The sequence below is a fragment of the Echinops telfairi genome, unplaced genomic scaffold (genome assembly GCF_000313985.2).
Source record: "Echinops telfairi isolate 266 unplaced genomic scaffold, ASM31398v2 ScPeMD7_2565;HRSCAF=3150, whole genome shotgun sequence".
Taxonomy (NCBI): domain Eukaryota; kingdom Metazoa; phylum Chordata; class Mammalia; order Afrosoricida; family Tenrecidae; genus Echinops; species Echinops telfairi.
The window spans coordinates 1,338,871-1,358,293 of record NW_022106463.1 but is presented as its reverse complement, the minus strand read 5'-3'; the positions used below and the strand labels follow the sequence as shown (position 1 = coordinate 1,358,293).

The 19,423-nt window shown below is 51.5% G+C and overlaps 1 protein-coding gene across 4 annotated transcripts in view; it reads left to right on the top strand.

Moving 5' to 3' along the window:
* The window catches only part of LATS2 (large tumor suppressor kinase 2), a 61,872-nt gene that overhangs the window by 35,799 nt on the left and 6,650 nt on the right, over positions 1-19,423 (top strand). For 3 of the 4 annotated variants that reach the window (XM_045294042.1, XM_004714827.2, XM_045294044.1), the window contains 3 exons: positions 13,748-13,880; positions 15,490-16,958; positions 18,576-19,158. In XM_045294042.1, the coding sequence (XP_045149977.1) occupies positions 13,748-13,880; positions 15,490-16,958; positions 18,576-19,158 (2,185 nt within the window). The remainder of the gene's footprint in view (positions 1-13,747; positions 13,881-15,489; positions 16,959-18,575; positions 19,159-19,423) is intronic. The other variant, XM_045294043.1, reaches the window with a different exon arrangement.

The following is a 19,423-nucleotide window of genomic DNA, read 5'->3' as shown; positions in this document are numbered from 1 at the left end:
GTGTGTGTGTGTGTGTGTGTGTGTGTGTGTGTGTCTGTCTCAGTCCCAGTGAGCATGGACAAACACCCCCTACCTTCCAGAGTGTCACTCTCAGGAGCAGAGAGATTTTGACTACCTTGTCATTGCTGTATCCCTCGTCCCTGTGACACAGCCTGGCCCCGACTGTCTACTGGGTGATTGCTTCTGAAATATTATAACCGAGCCCTGGGGGAAAGCACTCCTGTAATGTGTTGCTTTGCGACCGAAGAAGGCGCCTGGTGCTTCTCTGCCCCTCTGCGACCGAAGAAGGCGCCTGGTGCTTCTCTGCCCCTCTGCGACCTCCTCCATCCCTGTTACCCAAGTCACCCTCAGCTCAGTTTTCTCCTCTTTGAAATATACCTTACATGAGTTACAGTTGCCGTGGGGTTTTGACCTCGGTGTGTCAGCGTAGAGCTATGCGCCAAGGGGGTTGCAGCGGCTGCCTCTGGCAAGTAGGTCACCAGGCCTCTCTGCTGAAGTGCCTCTGAGTGGACTTGAACCTGCACCCTTTAGGTTTGTGCATAAAGCACCTGCACCCCGGGAGGGCTTACCTCCTGAGTGAGGCAGAGCGGAACTGGAGGGGAAACAATACCAGCATCTTGCATAGCCCCCCTCTGTTCATCTGGTCCCCCTCATCCCATCAACACCTGGATTGGTTGATCCGCCAATCGAGACATCCATTGGCATTTTTCTAAGAATTTTACTACAGGACCCAACCCCAAACCAAACTCACTGCCACTGAGTTTCTGCCGACGCATAGCGACCTCATAGGATTGGGTAGGACAATCCCCGTGAGTTTCTGAGACTGGAGCTGTTGACAGGAGTAGAGAGCCGGGTCTTTTTCCTGTGCAGCGGCTGGGCCTCTTGAACTTCAGACCTCATAGATAACAGCACAATGCTTAACCCCTGTGCCACCAGAGCTCCTATGACAGGGACGCTGCTGTGTAAAAAGTTGGACCAGAAACGCTCCTTGTCCCAGAGTTGAAGTCTTTGGAAAGCATACCTAAATGGAACATTCCACAGTTTTTGGAATTCTGTTATCTCTGCCTCAGCCAGCTGGTATGTCTTGCACCCAAATTTCCCCGTATCAGGAGAGCCGCCCAGTAGATGTCTGGAATTCCTAGGCCAAGGCAGAATCTCCTAGCAGTCGCCTGTGACGAGAATAGTTTCAGTTACGTCATCGAACGCAGTCACTCCACCATGCGATGGGGACAGATGCCTGTTCTCCCGGGGACGTTGTGGGGGGACGCAAGAAGCTGTGAACTCAACACCCAGTGTTCGTTTACGGGCTCGCTGCCACTTGTGGGTGCATCGCCTCGTTGGAAACGCCGGGCGGCCAAGGCAGGATCTGATTGCATACTCCACGAATGTCTTAGACCCGCGGAGCAGCGTGGGAAGAATCTAGACGCTGACTTCTGACCGGAAGCCGACGTGGAGGCGGCCTCCTCCAGAGGCCAGGCTCTGTGATAAAGCCACAGGCAGGAAAGAAGGCAGGAGGGCAGGCCACTGTGGGCCCCGGTCTGAGATGACCTGGTGTTTAAGGGGCATGCACTCGTGGAAAGACGTTCATGGGCCCTGACCCCCCAGCTTGTTGTAACTAACTGCCACGCAGTCTCCACCACAGAGACCCATGTGCCACCTTCAGGATCACCCACCTGTCGGGTCCATCTCTGTTTCCCAGGCCCTCAACGAACCACCCATGGGTCACCAAACAAAAGGCCCTTCCCCGTCCCCGGTCCTTCCCGATGCCGTGTGTAAAAGCAAGCTCCCTCTCTCTGTTGTGGCCCACAAGGGCCTCATTGGCAGATTGGGTTTGGAGGCAGTTGCCCCAGCTGCCTTCATCTGCAAGTGCCCCCGAAACCTGGCTGCCGGGCATGACCCTGCTGTTAAAATATGACATGCTGGTGGCATGGCTTCTGGCCTCACCCGGACTGGCACGCCACGATGGGCCAGTCCTGGCAGCAGCGTTTTGTTCTGCTGTACAGTCGTGAGGAGCTGGAACCTAGCGAAACAGCGATGTCTAGACTTGGATCTGTTTGCTTTGGCTTTGTGTGGGCAGCTTTCTCGGGTGGCCCGTGATTGGTGGCAGGGACGTGGAGTGGGGCCTGTGGATCACTGAGCTTCTCTGGGAGTGGTCAGGTGGGTCACCAGACAGGTCACATCTGTGTGTAGAGAAGACCCATAGTCTGTGTGCGGAGGAGAACCAGTGCCTCCTGGAGCCCTGGGAGCAAGGCAGGGAGGGAGCTGCCAGTCCTTGTGGTTAATGCACGAAGTGCATTCGTTCCCTGACGCCCCTGATCTCACCTGCATCTTCATCTGTCCTGTGTCATACCCACCTGCTTCAATTTGGGCGCTTCTCGTGGGCGCCTTCTGGAGGTAGGGAGCACTGATAACGGTGGGGCCCTGGACCACGATGCTCCATTCACAGACCAAGCGGGGCCTGGTGGGCTCCCAGCAGGTGCTTTGTGGATGTGTTAGGTGGGATGTTTAGCGGCCCCTCCACCTGATCCTGCACTCTCCTTTGTGTGCCCATTATGTATGATCTCTGTGGAGGAGTTCAGCAGAGCATGGGGCAGTGATTTGGTGTGGTTAGTGCATGATGGACAGGAGCCTTGGTGATGCCGTGGGTTCAGCACAGGGCTGCGAGCTGCTAACCACAAGATTTGGCAGTTCAAACCCACCAGCCACTCCACAGGAGAAAGATGAGGCTACCTATTCCTGGAAGATTTACAGTCTCAGAAACCCTGCCGGGGCAGTTCTGCTGTTTGATAGTGTCGTTATGAGTCAGAATCATAATGGCATCCTAGACATGCCATAATGGCATCCTAGACAGGCCCTCAAATTTTTTTTGGCTTCACACAGTATATTGTAAACATTGCCTCGTGTCATTGACTGTCATTCGGAAACATCTTTTTAAACAGCACGTTTCCCACCGAATGGGTGCGAGGCCTTAAGTTTCTTTGGGAGTACTTAGGTCGTTAGTAATTCGGTCACCTTATCAGCTGCACCCAAGAGAATGTTCTCGCCAGAAGCGGCTTCAGTGTGGCTTAGCCTAAGGAGAAATTCCTAGATGTGACTTGCTGGGTCCAAGAGGAGATGTGGTCTTGAGAAGTTGCCCCATAAGCAGTCTCTGTCATCCCCTCCTCCCACCCCCCTTTTCCAAGCTTCGTTGTGAGTTGGGTGAAAGTTTACAGAGCAGGTCTGCTTTCCCTTCAAGGATTCATACACATTCTGTTGGGTGTCATCAATTACTGTCCCCACAATGGAGCTTCACCCGTTCCACTCCCTCCCTGCCTGGCCATGCTTCCTCTCCCAGCCCGTCTAAACTCTGACCTTGGGCGAACTGCACGCCCCCTGCTGTTCTGGATCCTCTCGTAGACCTGTCTATGGTGTGGCTGAAAACTGAGCCCTGGGGGTGCATTCACTGCCGGACCTGCAGGGTGACTGAGGACCAGAGGGGTTCCCTTAGTCTCTGACCTGTAAGCTGGTCTCTTGTGATTTTTGTTTGTTTGAAATGAATTTGTAGCTCAGTAAAGAATCCAGGTCCACTTCTGCTTTATTAACTTTATCAATTTTGGTTTTTATCTCCATATTAATTTTTCCCTTTTGTTTGTGGAATATAATAGTTACAAAGTAGAACATATTCTAGGTAGTTGCACAGCCCAACCCATCAATCAGTGACATTATTCCATTCATCCTCCCCCATAGTCATTCTGTTTTCTCTCCACCCTCTCCCTCCAACCTTCCATAGTTTTCTGTCACTTCCCTCTCCCCCACCCCCACCCATCCTGGCCTCCTGGTCGTCTTTAAAGTCCGAGTCTCTTGATTTTGTGTTCTCTTCCACATTTGTGATGCCCGTTAGAGTGAGTGGTCATGGGAGTGTCGGGTACCATCTAGATCTTCTGGTCTCAGGGTCATGGAGACTGATATTGTTGGCATTCTTTTTTTAACATCATGGACAGTCATGGACATGAATAAAAATTTAGAATCTATGACCCCTGAGGCCTCTCCCCGTGTGTGTCCTGTTTGTACTGTGTGAATGTGTGAAAACTAAAAGAATTTGGGTTTAATAAGCTTCCACAGAACATGCCATAGTCTACTTCCCTACCTTGATGGTAATAACCTTGATGGTGTAGTGAGTTACACATAGAACTGCCCACCCCAAAAGCCAGCAGTTCAAATCCACCAGCCACTCCATGGGAGAAAACTGAGGCTTTCTACTCCGGTAAAGATTTACAGTCTTGGAAACCCACGGGTGCAGTTCTACTCTGTCCAAAAGGATTACTATGGGTTGAAAGAGATTCAGTGACAGTTGTGTGGTTTTAGTTTTGCTTTTTATCTTGATGGTGTCAAAAGTAGAATCTTATAAAATTTCCTCAAACCATAGAATATTATAGTTGAAAGGAATTTTGGGATTCGCTTGTGACACCTAGCTCTCTCAGCCAACTCAAACAGTGGTCTGGAGAATTTCAGGGTTCTGTCCACAGGTATGTACTTAATATAGACAATTTATAATCGTAGTGTCTTTGACAAAAGGAAATCATTATAAATCAAGATCAAAGGTTTGTTTGGCTTACTGGTTTTTGTTTTTGTTTTATGATCTGAAGAAGCTCTTGTTTACCGATATAATTCATTCACACACAGTGATGCTCCTAAGAGACATACGGCTTTATGTATTGAACCATTTCTTCATGTTGTTTACACTTTTCAAAGCTGGGTGTTTTGTTCACAGTTAAATATTTAGTACCTAAAACAGTAGTAGACGTTCATTAAATACTTGTCAATAAAAATAACTCTTGTCATAGCGAGAAGTGTTTTTACAGCCACATTAAATATAGTCTAGGGCAGGGGTCCTCAAACTTTTTAAACAGGGGGCCAGTTCACTGTCCCTCAGACCCGTTGGAGGGCCTGACTATAGTTTAAAAAAAAAAAGCTATGAACAAATTCCTATGCACATTATACATATCTTATTTTGAAGTAAAAAACAAAACAGTTCAAAAACACCCGGCGGGCCAGATAAATGTCCTCGGTGGGCCGCATGTGGCCCGCGGGCCGTAGTTTGAGGACGCCTGGTCTAGGGAATTCATTAATGAGAATTTACTTGGTTCTATTATTGGGCTTTCAGACTCTTGTGTTTTAAATAGCCTTGCTGGCATATACTTCATATATCATACCATTTAATCGTTCAATCATATTAAAAAGAGTTGTACAATCATCACCAGAATCAATTTCAGCACATTTCTCTTCTTGTGCTCATTTTTCGTACTAACTTTTAACACCCTATCTTCCCATGCCATGCCCCTAGATAATTATTAATTATCACTTATTATCAATTATTATTAATTATTATTAATCCTGTTACTGTCTCTAAAGATCTACCAATCCTGGATTTCATATTCAGAAAATCATACAAAATACACACAGGAAGCAAAACAGAAAGCCAATAGCAATGACTAGACACACTGTAGGGAAAAACCTCAATCAGACAGAAAGCAGAAACTACGGAAACTGACAACTTTAAAATGGATCAAAAGGGAGATCAAATGATAAGGTATTACATTGTAGCCTAACTACATTGACTTTACAGTCTTCTGACTAATAACAAGGTGATTCCCATCCCTGGGCTATGTTCGGAGGGGATTCACCGGAGGCTTAAACCATGTGGGGACCCTGCAAACGGATTCTGTAAACCAGGTGTTCACAGTTTAAGCTCTGACACCGCTTCCTCCTTAGATTCATATTTATTATCTACAATCCTTAGATCACACGGGCTGTTGTGCTTCTCCTGTGAGGACTTCGTTGAGCCCTCCCTTAGGTGGCTGCTTGCTTTACGACAAGCCTTCAAGACCCCAGGCGCCATTTTTTTCTGAGAGCTGTTTCCCCCCCACCCCCCACCTTAGTTTCAGCATACACACTCACACACATTCGTGCACACAAACATGCTCACAAAGAAGCTTGGAGAGCCCATGTTGAACTATTTTCATTCTCTCTGGGAAATACATAGAATGTGAAGAATGGTGAGTGGTTGGATCTTGCTGGGCTGGCTTGTGCTTTACATGCATTCTGCCAAGGGCTTGTGTTTCTTATTAAGGCGTGACAACTGGCTGGCTGGAGCATGCACTAAAACATTGTGTTCTACTTTGCTTCCAAAAGCACCCCTGGAAGTATTCGTTCAGGAATGAAAACAGCGAAGCCCACAGAAGCATGCCTGCTTTAGAATGATGCCTCCGAGTATTCTAGGACAGGTGTCTACCTTTTCCTTCCACCTGAGCCCCATTCCATCCAGGGACTGGCACTTGGAGGTCGTACCCATGAGAAACAGCAAATTCTTCTTGGTTCTTTATCTCTGTCCCCACCCACAAATCCTGACTATTTGGTCAGAGATTTTTGGGGTAAGGTTATTAATGATGTAAGCCCACCAAATTTGAAAGCTGGTTGCCACTGTCTTCTCTCTATTTGATAAGCTGAGAAAAGGTTGCTTTATGTAGGACAGTGGGGATGGGTGGGAGGAAGTGAGTCTAGAGCAGCGGTTCTCAACCTGTGGGTCGCTTGACCCTTTGGGGGTCGAGCGACCCTTTCACAGGGGTCACCTGACTTATAACAGTAGCAAAATTACAGTTAGGAAGTAGCAACGAAAATAACTGTATGTTTGGGGGACACCACCACATGAGGAACTGTATTAAAGGGTCACGGCATTAGGAAGGTTGAGACCCCTGCTCTAGAGCTCCAACCCCACTGAGGGACATGGTTGGCCCACGAAGTTACAGCCTCTAGTTAAAGACGGTTGGTAACTTTTTCCTTTGATCAGAGAATGCTTAGTGATATTCTTGCTCCAAAGGAGGGGCTTGTGAGAGAGGAGAGCCCAGGGAGCTTTTGACCAAAACAAAATGGATGATTTAAACCACGTATCTATTGAATTTAGCAAAGTTATAACAAACCCAGGAAAAAACGCATGACCTTTAAGTGCCTTGTCTAATTGACAACCCAGGGCAATTAAGGAAATGTGTCAGGGCATTTTTGTTTGTTTTTTCCTGGTGCGATAGACGCCAAAGCCTGTTTATAAGACGTCTCTAGGTGAGGTGAGCTAAGCAGGTTGCCTTCACAGCCTATCCTGGGAAACAGGTGTTGTAAATATTGTATGTAATTATTTGAGCCAGCGCATGCTTGTCTTATTTATCTGTTTAGCCTGCCTCTGCTAATGTAGCCAACGATGGGATGTCCTGTCTCCCATCCCCTTAGTTTATGACGAACCAATGAGATTATTGTGATGTAATTTCCGAATTTTGCCCCATAACTAATTGCTTTTGGAGATTCCAACTTGAACTTACTGGACTTGGCCTTACTCTGTGGACTCAAGGCTCCCCATTTGAATGTTCTTAAATGTTCTCATTAAACCTCTAAATTTTACCTGATCAAGGTCTGAAGATGCTTCTCAGGACACGGTCACTTCCACTGCGAACTTAATTGACGGTGCACGTGCGAAAGACTGAGGGACAGACGGACAAAGGTTCCCACATAGATCCAACAAGACCAAAGTTCTACCTATTTTCTCTTTTCTGCCCAAACTCCTAGTTAGAGTTTTAAAATGTTGCGATATAGATTTGCTAACGCTTAAAAAAAAAAAAAAGCCTCCTTCTAGGAAGGGGGAGGGACCGCCATAGGAAATGCCTTTCTTCACACATAATCATTTTTCATTGACTTTAAATTGCTTTCAGTCCTGTGCTGGTTGCCAGTAAGGCCGTTGAGCTGTATAGAAAATATGAACACCCTGCACCCGCCGCCGCCACCGCCACCTTCCTGGGATTTGTGAGACACAATTGTGATTCCCCAAAGAAGACGCATGTGTGATGAAGACAGTACAGCCCACTGAGGGTGAGGGCCTTGGAGAGGGCAAAAGGCTGGTGAGGAGTCCATATCCCGACCAGCTTGCCCACTGGGCCCACAGCAGAGCCAGTGCAGAGAGCTTAAGGTGTGAACCAGGTAACAAGTAGGGTGATGTGGCAGCTTTCACCCTGGTGGACTCTCAGGTGCGTTTTCTGGTCTTTGGCCTGGAGGCTGGAGGCTACGTGGTGGAGTGAGGCAGGGGTTTGCGGCTGGAGGTTTCCTGGGAGACAAGGGAATTCCATTGGGGCAGAAGGTGGCAGATAGTACCGGAGTTGCAACAGAGACCTCAACCGAGCCCACAGTGGACCTGGGCTCCTAAATTCCCTTCCAGGGTGTGTTGGCAAGTCTCTCGGGTTTTGCTTGCTCTCCCATCTTCACATACACCAGGGGGCAGCACTTGAGGGCGCAGCAGCAATATTGGCCATTCATCCATTTGGCTCCCTCCTCTTAGGTATCCCAGGTCAGAGTTCAGCTGGGTGATTCAGTCACTTCCTGTGATGGAGCACCTATCAGGACAGGCCCCTCCCCTCAAGGGTCTGCCTTCTTCCTTAGCATTGGTAGTGCTGCCCACGCCCTCTCAGGTTTTGGCACACACACACAAAGGATAGGGCCTCTCTGGCATCCTGAGATAAATTGGAAAGGATGGGATGGAGGTGTCTTTTGAGGCTTGGGAGAAGGAATTCACTGCTTTTCTTTATGTAATTATGGTGGAGACAAGAAAATAAAAAGCCATAGAGATGTTAAATATCAAGTGTGCAAAAGAAAAAAGCAACAAGTGTATTTTTTTAACAAGGGACACTGAAAATACTTTTGTGAACTGCCAACAGCTGATCCTTACCTAGTGCTGAAATGTGCTATTATCTAATTTAGTACTTGTAACTCAGAAAACCAAACTTGCTCCCGCTCGATTCCAACTCAGAGTGACCCTATAGAAGAGGTAGAACTGACCCTGTGGGTTTCCGAGACTAATTCTTTTTTTGTTTGTTTGTTTTCTTTTTCTTAATCACTTTTTGGCGCAGTTCGTACAACTCTTATCACAATCCGAAACTAATTCTTCACAGGAGTGAAAGCCTCATCTCCTTCCGAGAAGCAGCTGGTGGTTTCGAACTGCTGACCTTTTGGTTAACAGCCCAACATGTAACCACTCATCCTGAAAGCACCGCAGTGGTGACTTAATAATCAGAACATGTAATATATGAAGAATGAATCAAGGGAAATTAGAAGTCAGTGAGCATTTGGATTGGACAATCCCATGGTCTGCTGTGCTGGAAGTGACTAATTGAAGAGAAATGGTGTGGCTTTCATTGACAGAAAGAACGTCTCAAGATCTGTCCTGGAGTGCAGGCCATCGGTGATAGAATGAGTCCACGTGCCGACAAGGAAGATGACTTACAGTGACTATTTTTCAGATTTATGCCCAAACCCATTTCAATGCTGAAATGAAGAAATGGAAGGTTTTCATGAATTTCTTCAATCTGAAATTGACCAGACACATAGTCAGGATGCACTGGTGCTTATTGGTGATCAGAGTATGGAAGTTGGAAATGAAGGATCAGTCGTTGGGAAATATGGCCTTGCTTATACAGATTGGCACCATACAACGAACACCTGATAGAATTAGACAAGACCAAAGGAGTCGTTAGTTGCAAATACCTTTCTGATTGCTCATGAGCATTTTCAAGTTGAAGCTGAAGAAAACACAAGTTCGCCAGAACAGGAAAATCTCGAATGTATATCCCATCTGAGTTTAGGTCAAGTCATTCAGGTTTAAATATTAGGTAGAAAAGTCACTCTTTCTGCCAAGTTTTCGGCATTGACCATTTCCCAGATGTGTACTCTCAGCCGTTGCTCATTGGATTTTTTGGTTGCCTTTTTTCCTATGCCAGGAATTCTCATTACACATTTAATAATCCTGTTAGCATTGACTGGAGACTGTCGAGCGACGTGAAACAGAGAGGCGAGGGGAAACGGGAGGGAACACAGCGGGGCCAGTGATGTCCACCCATCCTCAGAAACGTGAAGACTTCTCTGTGCACCAGGAGCTCTTCCCCGTCCTGCTTGGTCCCCCCAGCCACCCCCCTCTGGCAGAGGACCACTCAGAGCCTGTCCCAACCCCCGTAACGTCTGCAGATAGAGGAGGGATGGGGCTGCCCAGTAGCGTTTCCTAGGCAAGGTCAGCAGTTCAAACCCACCAGCTGCTCAGCGAAAGAAAGATGAGGCTGTCCGCTCCCCTAATGAAGGACAATCTCAAAAACCCTAGGATAGGGTGGGGTGATCTGTGCATTACACGGCTGCTGCTTTTGCCGGTGGGGTGGCTGTGGGCTCAGTGTGCTGAGTTTGGGGCCTGCAGACAAGGGCATAGCCACTGCACCATCCAGGTTCTTACTTGGCCCTTATACCAGCTCCGCCCTGCTCCCAAGGAAAACCCCCTGCCGGCCAGTGTCCAGTCAATCCTGACCCATAGTGACCTGGTAGGGCAGTGGTTCTCAACCTTCCTAATGCCAGAACCCTTGAATACAGTTCCTCATGTTGTGGTGACCCCAAACCATAAAATTATTTTTGTTGCTACTACATAGCTGTCATTTTGCTACTGTTATGCATCATCATGTAAATATCTGATATGCGGGATATATTTTCAGTGTTACAAATTGAACATAATGAAAGCATAGTGATTCATCACAAAAACTACGTAATTATATATTGTGAAATACTGATTTCTAATGACAAATAAATGAAATTTTTTTCTTGAAACATGGTGTAGCATGGGTAGCAGTCTTCACGCTGGGCATGCATAGGTGGGCGTATGTGCATGTGGGCGGACCCACCTGGAGATGATAGAGGAGCGGTGTCTCAGTTCCTAAGGCCATCAGAAATGTGTGTTTTCCGATGGTCTGGGGCAACCTCTGTGAAAAGTCAAAGGGGTTGAGAAGCACTGCTGTAGGATTTCTGAGGCGATAAACCTTTATGGGAGCAGACAGGCTCCTCTAACTCACCTTTGGATTAGCAGCCCATTGCCTGACCCCCTGAGCTACCAGGGCTCTCCCTTTACATATGGCCGGGACTGATGAATAAAGAGCCTTGGAGAAGTAGTGAATCAAGTGTTGGACAATTAACCACAAGGTCCAAAGTCTGAATCCACCAACCTCTCTGCTTCTGTCAAGAGTTACACGGAAACCCACAGGGGCAGGTCCTACCCTGCCCTGTCTGGTCGCAGTGGCGGGCAGTTTGGGGTTTAGGGATGAATCTGAACTGGTGAGCCCCTGGGCGGGGAGCAGATGGGAGCCAGTGAGCTGGGCTCAGCTTGTGGTCAGGCCGGCTCCGGGGGCGCATTCCTCGGTGGGCGCCAGAGCTCCCAAGGGACCCTGATAATATGCGGGATGCTGAGAATTCTTCCCAGACATGATCTCATCACCGAACCCCGTGGTGCAGCAGGGAGGAGGGGTTCGCAGGACCGCCTCCTCCCGCAGCAGGTGAGGCTCGGGAGACCCAGGCCCCTTCCATCGGCTGCTCGACCAGATTGTCAACACGTGCCCTTTCCGCACATCCAAGTGCTGCTTTCAGAGCAGCTCTGTGCTTGTCACCGCTTTCCAATCTGTCCCTTAAGCTGTTGCTTCCTGTTCTCCCAAGGCAGGCTTGTTCTCACACACAGCTCCCACCCCCACAGCCCTGCCCAAGCCCTAGTCTCTCTCCCCTGGTCCCTCCCCTCCCTACCAGTTTGCAGGGTCCCACCCCTGTCACAAAGCCTGGGGCCCAGCTGGGAGCCAGGCACCACCCACTGCCCTCCTATGGAGTCAGGTCCACCTCACAATGACCACCCTGTAGAACCTGCCCCCTGGGGTTTCCGAGACAGTAAATCTTTTTTTTTTTAAAGATCATTTTATTGGGAGCTCATACAACTCATCACAATCCATCCAGCCATCCATTGTGTCAAGCACATTTGTACATTTGTTGCCATCATTTTCAAAACATTTTCTTTCTACTTGAGCCCTTGGTATCAGCTTCTCGTTTTCCCCTTACCTCCTCCACCTCCCTCACTCATGAACCCTTGATAATTTATAAATTATTACTATTTTTTCATGCCTTACACTGACCGATGTCTCCCTTCACCCACTTTTCTGTTGTCCATCCTCCTGGGAGGGGGTTCTATGTAGATCATGGGGATCAGTTCCCCCTTTCTCTCCCCCACCTTCCCCTTCCCCTCCTGGTATCACTACTCTCAATATTGGTCCTGAGGGGTTTATCTGTCCTGGACTCCCTGTGTTTCCAGCTCTTATCTGTACCCATGTACATGCTCTGGTCTAGCCAGATTTGTAAGGTAGAATTGGGGTCACAATAGTTGGGGGAGGGAGGGGAGGAAGCATGAAAGAACTAGAGGAAAGTTGTATGTTTCATCGGCGCTATACTGCACCCTGCCTGGCTCGTCAAGACTAAATCTGTATGGGAGCAAACCACCTCCTCTTTGTCCTGTGAAGCGGTGGTGCGTTTGGACTGACCAGTGCCTAGCCCACTGAGCACTCCCCTGGGGCAAAAAGGACAGCCAGCCTTTTTGAGTTCCAGCGCAGGTTTTCTCTGGGAGGTTTTATTCCTCAGGATGCGTCTCCCTCCTCAGGATGTGTCTCATGTCCGCTTTTTCCCACTGCCCCACTGGGGGAACTCTGGTGGCACAGCGGAGACATGCCAGGCTGCCAGCCACAACACAAGGTCAGCAGTTGGGAACAGCCGGCCCCTCCAAAGTAGAAAGATGCGGCTTTCTATTCCGATGAAGAATTCATTCTGCGAAACCCACAGGGACAATTCAACCCTATCCTGTAGATTGCTATGAGTTGGAATCCACCCCCTCGCACTGAGTTTTGGAGAGTTTTTAACTGGCATCTGGCCATCCAACCCTGACCTCCAAACCATTCTGGCTCACGGCGACCCCAGGTAGGGCTCCCGGGGCTGTAAATCTTGATGGGAATACGCAGCCATTCTCCTTCCATCCCTTGGCCCCGTCTTTACTTTCGTTCCCACTGACTGGTTCCTAAGGAGCCCTGGTGGTGTAGTGGTTCCATGTTGGGCTGCGAACCACAAGGTCAGCAGTTGGAAGCCACCGGCTGCGCTGCAGGAGAAGATGTGTTCAACCAGGTCCTACAGGGTTGTTATGAGTTGGAATTGACAGATGGCTGTGAGTTGGTTTTGGCTGGCTTCACGGATAGTCATTTCCCTCTGCCCACCCTCTTCCTTTGGCTGCCCTCTGCTGAATTACTTCCAGAGGTCACACAGGCTGCCCCGCTCAGTCTCACAGTCCCACCTCCTGCTGCTGCCGTCAGCATGCTGAGCACTTATGGCGTAGTGGTTACATGTTGGACTGCAAACCACGAGGTCAGCAGTTCAAAGCCACCAGCTGCTCTGCAGGAAAAAGATGAGGCTTCCTAGTACTGTAAAGAGTTAAAACAATACTCACCACTATGGAGTCGATTCCAGCTCACAGCAACCTATAGGACAGAGTAGAACAGTCCCTGAGAGTTTCCAAGACTTTTAACTCTCTACGGCTGGTGGTTTCAAACTGCTAACCTTGCAGTTAGCAGCCCAATAGGTAATTACTGTCTCGAAAACCCACAGGGGCCATTCTACCCTGTCCTGTAGGGTCACTGTGAGTCGGCATCGACTTGCCAGCAGCAAGTTGTGAATTTCACCCGCTGGCCATGTGTTAATGAACTTGGAGATTTCTCTGCAGCCTGTTGCATGTAGCTCAAGATGGGCAGGGCCCCAGCCAGCGTGGAGAGGTTACTGTCACAGCCAAGTCTGGCAGTGCCCCTGGGTTTTCTCTGAGGGCGGTTTTACCGTGCCTGGGCTTCTTCCGCAGGAGATGGCAGTCCGCGCACTCAAGCAGACGGGCAGCCGGAGCATCGAGGCCGCGCTGGAGTACATCAGTAAGATGGGCTACCTGGACCCCAGGAACGAGCAGATCGTGCGCATCATCAAGCAAACCTCGCCAGGTGAGCTCCATGGGCCAGCGTGACCAACCAGAGCGGTGGGTCAGTGGAAAGTGTGTTGGCACAATCCCCCCAGGAAAGGTTCTTGAGCCCGAGCCACACCCTGGACTGGCAGGAGAGACCCAGGGTCAGGGAGGGGACTTAGCAGGGTGCTTATCCCTTTCCATCCGAAATAGCCAGTGGTACGTAGCACCTGTGTGGGATTCGCTGGGTTTTTGGTATTCCAACAAAGTGAGGAAACTAAAAAGTTGTGTGTGGGGGGTTTGTTGGGGTTTTGTTGTTGTTTTTTAATTTTCTCTTTGAAAAGACAAACTGCCTTCATAGATGCCACACACCAGAGTAACTCACGAAATACTACTAGCGTTCCGTACACACTTGGTTTTACTCCAAACAAAATGTGTCTAAACATGTCACTGCCATCATTGGATGGTGCAGACAGGTTTTCTTAATAATACAATCGTCTTAATCTCATTAGATGCCTTAAAAATTTTTTTTCCACAGAAACAGTGGCATCTGAGTGGGGGTCTGCTGGGCCCTTAAGTTCAAGGCAGAGAGAGATCAGCCCCAAAGGTTGTGGCAACTGTTTGGGGGGTTCCCAAGGGGTCACTTGCTAGGTTTTCCTTGTAGGACACAGGGCAATCACGCGGGCTTCTTAGGACGCTTTAAGACAACGGAGGGCTACATTGGTGCAAAAGGCCGGAGGTTTATGTTGAGGGAGATGTTTTCCACCCCGACTGCATTCTTTGAAGGCAGCAAGGGTACCCTACGAGGATTTTGTGAGAGGACTCTACCCCGCCCACCTTACACCGCTGCTCTTGCCCCTTCAGACTCCCCTTTGCTTCCCAAACACAGAAAGCATTGGGAAGGAACGGGACTTGAGCTGTCGGAGCATGTAAGTGGAAGAACACAACATTCACCAGGGCAGTTGTTAGAGAGACCTGCGGAAACGCCACCTGCGGCAGTGTGTAGTTCTGCTTGGAGGCTCCGTGGAGAGACCCTGGCTCCCCGTCTTGATAGTTTGGTTTCCTAAGAGTGACTTGCCCTCGACCCCTTGACTCAATGGCCTGTAAATCAGGGTCGCTGCCCCCCACTCCAGCCCACCCTCCCCCACGGAGGGGTGTGTAAATACACTCATCCCTCCAAGAGGGATCCCTGTCTTGGGGCTGCTAACCAGTGTCCCTCCTCCAGTGGCGTGGGGCGGGGCCGGTATTTAGGTACCGAGGTCATTTCTACAGGGGCAGTTCTACCCGGTCCTTGGAGTCCCTTGGGGTCATTAGGAGTTGCCTTTGGGTTTTGTTGGTGGTGTTTAGCAGACAGCCCCCAGGTGGTGGTGGGAGGGCCTGGAGACAGAGTTCACCTGGCGCCAGGTAGCTGCAGACCCCACCTGGCAGAGCTTGCCTGCTACATTGCCCTTCTTTCTGTTTTCTTACCCCAGGAACAGGAAGTGTGTGTTCAGCTGTGATTCCTGGGGGTAGGGGAGGCATTTCTAGTCGGGGGCATAGCAGAGAGAGAGATGTGACACCCTCCCCACCCCCCTTCCAGTATAGGCTCCCCACCCACCCCTGTCTGGCCTCAGCATCTCCCTAATGGTCCTCTCCCCTCCTCCCCGCAGGGAAGGGCCTGGCGCCGCCCAGCGTGGCCCGAAGGCCCAGTTTCGAAGGAACGGGCGACTCCTTTGCGTCCTACCATCCAATGAGTGGGGTGGCCTACGAGGGACCAGGCTTCGGGGCCGAGGTGCCGGCCATGTTAACAGAAATGCCGCCCCAGTACATGGATTACGTTTTCTCCGGACAGAGGTCTGCAGGGCCTGGTGCCCACGGCCTGCCCAGCGTCCACCAGCACCCACCCAAAGGCTACTGTGCCAGCCTGGAGGCCCCAGGGCTGAGTTTCCCCGTCGTGGGCCAGGGGGTGCCAGCCCTGCAGCTCCCAGGCCCCCACAGCCCCACCGGCCCGCACTATGGGCGCCCCCACCTGCTGGTACAGGGGGAGCCGCTGGTGTACGGCCTGCAGCGCAGTCCCTCCTTCCAGAACAAGGGCCCTCCCGAGGCAGCAGGGTACCCCAGCCACCCTGCCAAGGGCCAGGCCACCGCCCAGCCCAGCGCCGGTCTCGCCTTCCCCCCCTCGGGCATGGTGGCCGGGCTGTACCTGCCCTACCCACACCACAAGCAGGCCAACCCCGCTGCCCACCAGATGCACGCCCTGAGCTCCCGGGGCCAGGGGTTTGCTGGCGACAGCCCGCCCCAGAGTCTGCATGCCCCCTCGAGGAACAGCCTGAACATGGACCTGTTCGAGGTCAACCTGTGCCTGCCGTCCTCCTCCCTGTCTCGCCGAGACTCCCTCCAGAAGGCTGGCCTGGACGCAGCCCCCCGCCAGCACGTGGCCTTCCGGCCTGACGGCTCCATCCCCGGCAGAACCAGCTCCTTCCACAGCCACCAGCCGTCGGCGGCAGGGCCCCTCAGGACGGGCGCCCCCAGCAAAGCCGAGCCAGCCCTGCCCACCCCCAACACGGTCACGGCCGTCACAGCTGCCCACATCCTGCATCCCGTCAAAAGTGTGAGGGTGCTCAGGCCCGAGCCCCAGACGGCTGTGGGGCCCTCCCACCCGGCCTGGCTGCCGGCGCCCAGCCCAGTCTCCGAGGGCCTGGAGCCCAAAGATGAGCCCCCGCTGGGCCTGGGGGGCCCGAGCACATACCCTCTGGAGGTGGAGCTACGCTGCCCACCCCCGCCGTACCCGAAGCACCTGCTGCTGCAGGGCAAGGCCGAGCCCTCGGCCGTGGACGGGCTCTGTGTGGGCCTGGAGCAGGGCCTCCGCGCCAGCCAGGCCGCCGAGCCCGTCAACAGAAGTGACAAGGGCCCCAAGGCAGCCAAAGCTGAGAAACTGGGCAAGGACAAAAAGCAGATCCAGACCTCCCCGGTCCCCGTGCGGAAAAACAGCCGCGACGAAGAGAAGAGGGAGTCTCGCATCAAAAGCTACTCGCCCTACGCCTTCAAGTTCTTCATGGAGCAGCACGTGGAGAACGTCATCAAGACCTACCAGCAGAAGGTGAGCCGCAGGCTGCAGCTGGAGCAGGAGATGGCCAAGGTGAGCGCTGCTTCCCTGCCGGCCACTCAGCCTATGGCCTCCCCACCAGGCCACAGGGCCAGCCACCAGGAGCCCTTTGTTGTGTCTCCATGATGTGGCCCTACAAGGTTGGAGTGGCCTCCCCACCAGGCCACAGGGCCAGCCACCAGGAGCCCTTTGTTGTGTCTCCACGATGTGGCCCTACAAGGTTGGAGGTTCAAACCCGCCAGCTGCTCTGGGGGAGAACAAGGAGGCTGTCTGCTCCCGCAGTAAAGATTCACAGTCCCAGAAACTCTCTGGGGTGGGGGTGGGGGGTCACCAGGAGTCAGAAAATCAGCAGGCTTGGTTTTTCTTGGCTACATGTATCTGTACCACAAACCTACCACCCAGGGCAACGGTGTGATTCTGATGGGGACTTGGGGATGTTACAAAGGTGCCTAGTTTTCCCCTGTACCCTGGCTCCCCCAGGAGCGCCAACGGGTGACCCCCCCTCCCCTTGTGGTGGTCTTTTGCTTGGCCAGTGAGTCAACAAATTGATCTTTAGGGTGTATCTTAGACTGGGCTGTCTAAAGCAGGGATTTTAAAACTGAGTCACTGGCCCCATATGGGAGGTGCTGTAGCTGAAGGGATGGGGAGGGGTGGTGGTGTGTGTGCGCGAAAATTGGGGTTTCTGAACACACAACAACCCCCAAGTCATGCATCAGAAGTTTTCTTTGCAAATTTCCCGGGCAAAAAGTGTTCACGAGCGGAAAGCGTGCTGCGCTAGAGATGCAAACGAGTGAAGCAAACATAGATAGAGATAGCTAGGTGGGGGGATTCATATCAAGGAAACGGCTCCTGCATCAGGCTGCAGGCTGAAGACCTTTGCTGGCTCACCAGGCTGCAGGAGCTGACAAATCCAAAACCTACAGGTTAGGTGGTAGGCCACGGAGCCTTGGCAACCTATGCCACACACATAGAGAGATTCAGGTTACTTTATTCATCTCGTCTTTCTGTTTTCTTTTGTGTTTGAGCTGAAAAGTCACCCTGGCAAAGAGCCAGTTTTCATTGGCCTTGGGTTCCAGAGGGATGTCCACACATGGAACCAAACAGCAGAACCAGTCCTCTTGCATGTCATCCTAGGGTCCCACTGGCCTGTGACCACATCTGTATGTTAATCTGGGGTCTCCTAGGTGGCATCTTAAGAGCCCTGGTGGCGTAGTGGTTATGTGTTGAGCTGCGATCCGAAAGGCCCGCAGTTCAAAACCACCAGCCACTCTGAGGGAGAAAGATCGGGCTCTGTGCTCCTGTGAACGGTCAGTCTCACGCATTCACTCACCGGGGGCAGTGCTGCCTTGTCCTTCCTGTAGGGTCACTGAGAGTCGGCGTTGGCTCAATGGTAGTGAGTTCGGTTTGGATTTGGGAGCTGCCATCTGAGGAAGCCCGGTGGGGTACACACTGGGTTGCCAACCTCAAGGCCAGCCGTTCAAAAGATGAGGCTTGCTGCTCTCATAGAGAGTGGCAGTCTCAGAAACCCACAGGGGCAGCTCTAGCCTGTCCGGTAAGGTCGCTCTGAGCCGGCGTGGAGTCCGGTTTGAGTTGGCATCTGTCGTGGGCTGCTCCAACGTGACCCCTCCTCCTCGTTCTTCCCCCACGTAGGCCGGCCTCTGCGAAGCCGAGCAGGAGCAGATGCGAAAGATCCTCTACCAGAAGGAGTCCAACTACAACCGGCTGAAGAGGGCCAAGATGGACAAGTCCATGTTCGTGAAAATCAAAACCCTGGGCATTGGCGCCTTCGGGGAGGTGTGCCTCACCTGCAAGGTGGACACCCACGCACTGTACGCCATGAAGACCCTGAGGAAGAAGGACGTCCTGAACCGGAACCAGGTGGCCCACGTCAAGGCGGAGAGGGACATCCTGGCCGAGGCGGACAACGAGTGGGTGGTGAAGCTCTACTACTCCTTCCAGGACAAGGAGAGCCTGTACTTCGTGATGGACTACATCCCGGGGGGGGACATGATGAGCCTGCTGATCCGGATGGAGGTCTTCCCCGAGCCGCTGGCCCGCTTCTACATCGCGGAGCTGACGCTGGCCATCGAGAGTGTGCACAGGATGGGCTTCATCCACCGCGACATCAAGCCGGACAACATCCTCATCGACCTGGACGGCCACATCAAGCTGACGGACTTTGGTCTCTGCACGGGCTTCCGCTGGACCCACAACTCCAAATACTACCAGAAAGGTACTGCTCCTCACAGAGCCCCCCGCGCGCGCTCTCTCTCTCTCTCTCTCTCTTTGGGAGGGAGCTGCCAAAACTTCCCTGACCTGGCCATACCCAAGTGAGCATTTGGAACGTTCCTGTCATTCCGTCGTCTTTTAATATTGTTTCCCTAAAGAAGTAGTGTGATATGTGTGAAATGTTACTTAATGCTCTGTGACATTAAGTCCCCTTGTAACATTCTTAGGGTGCCCTAGTGACGTAGTGGCTCCACGCTGGGCCGCTACCC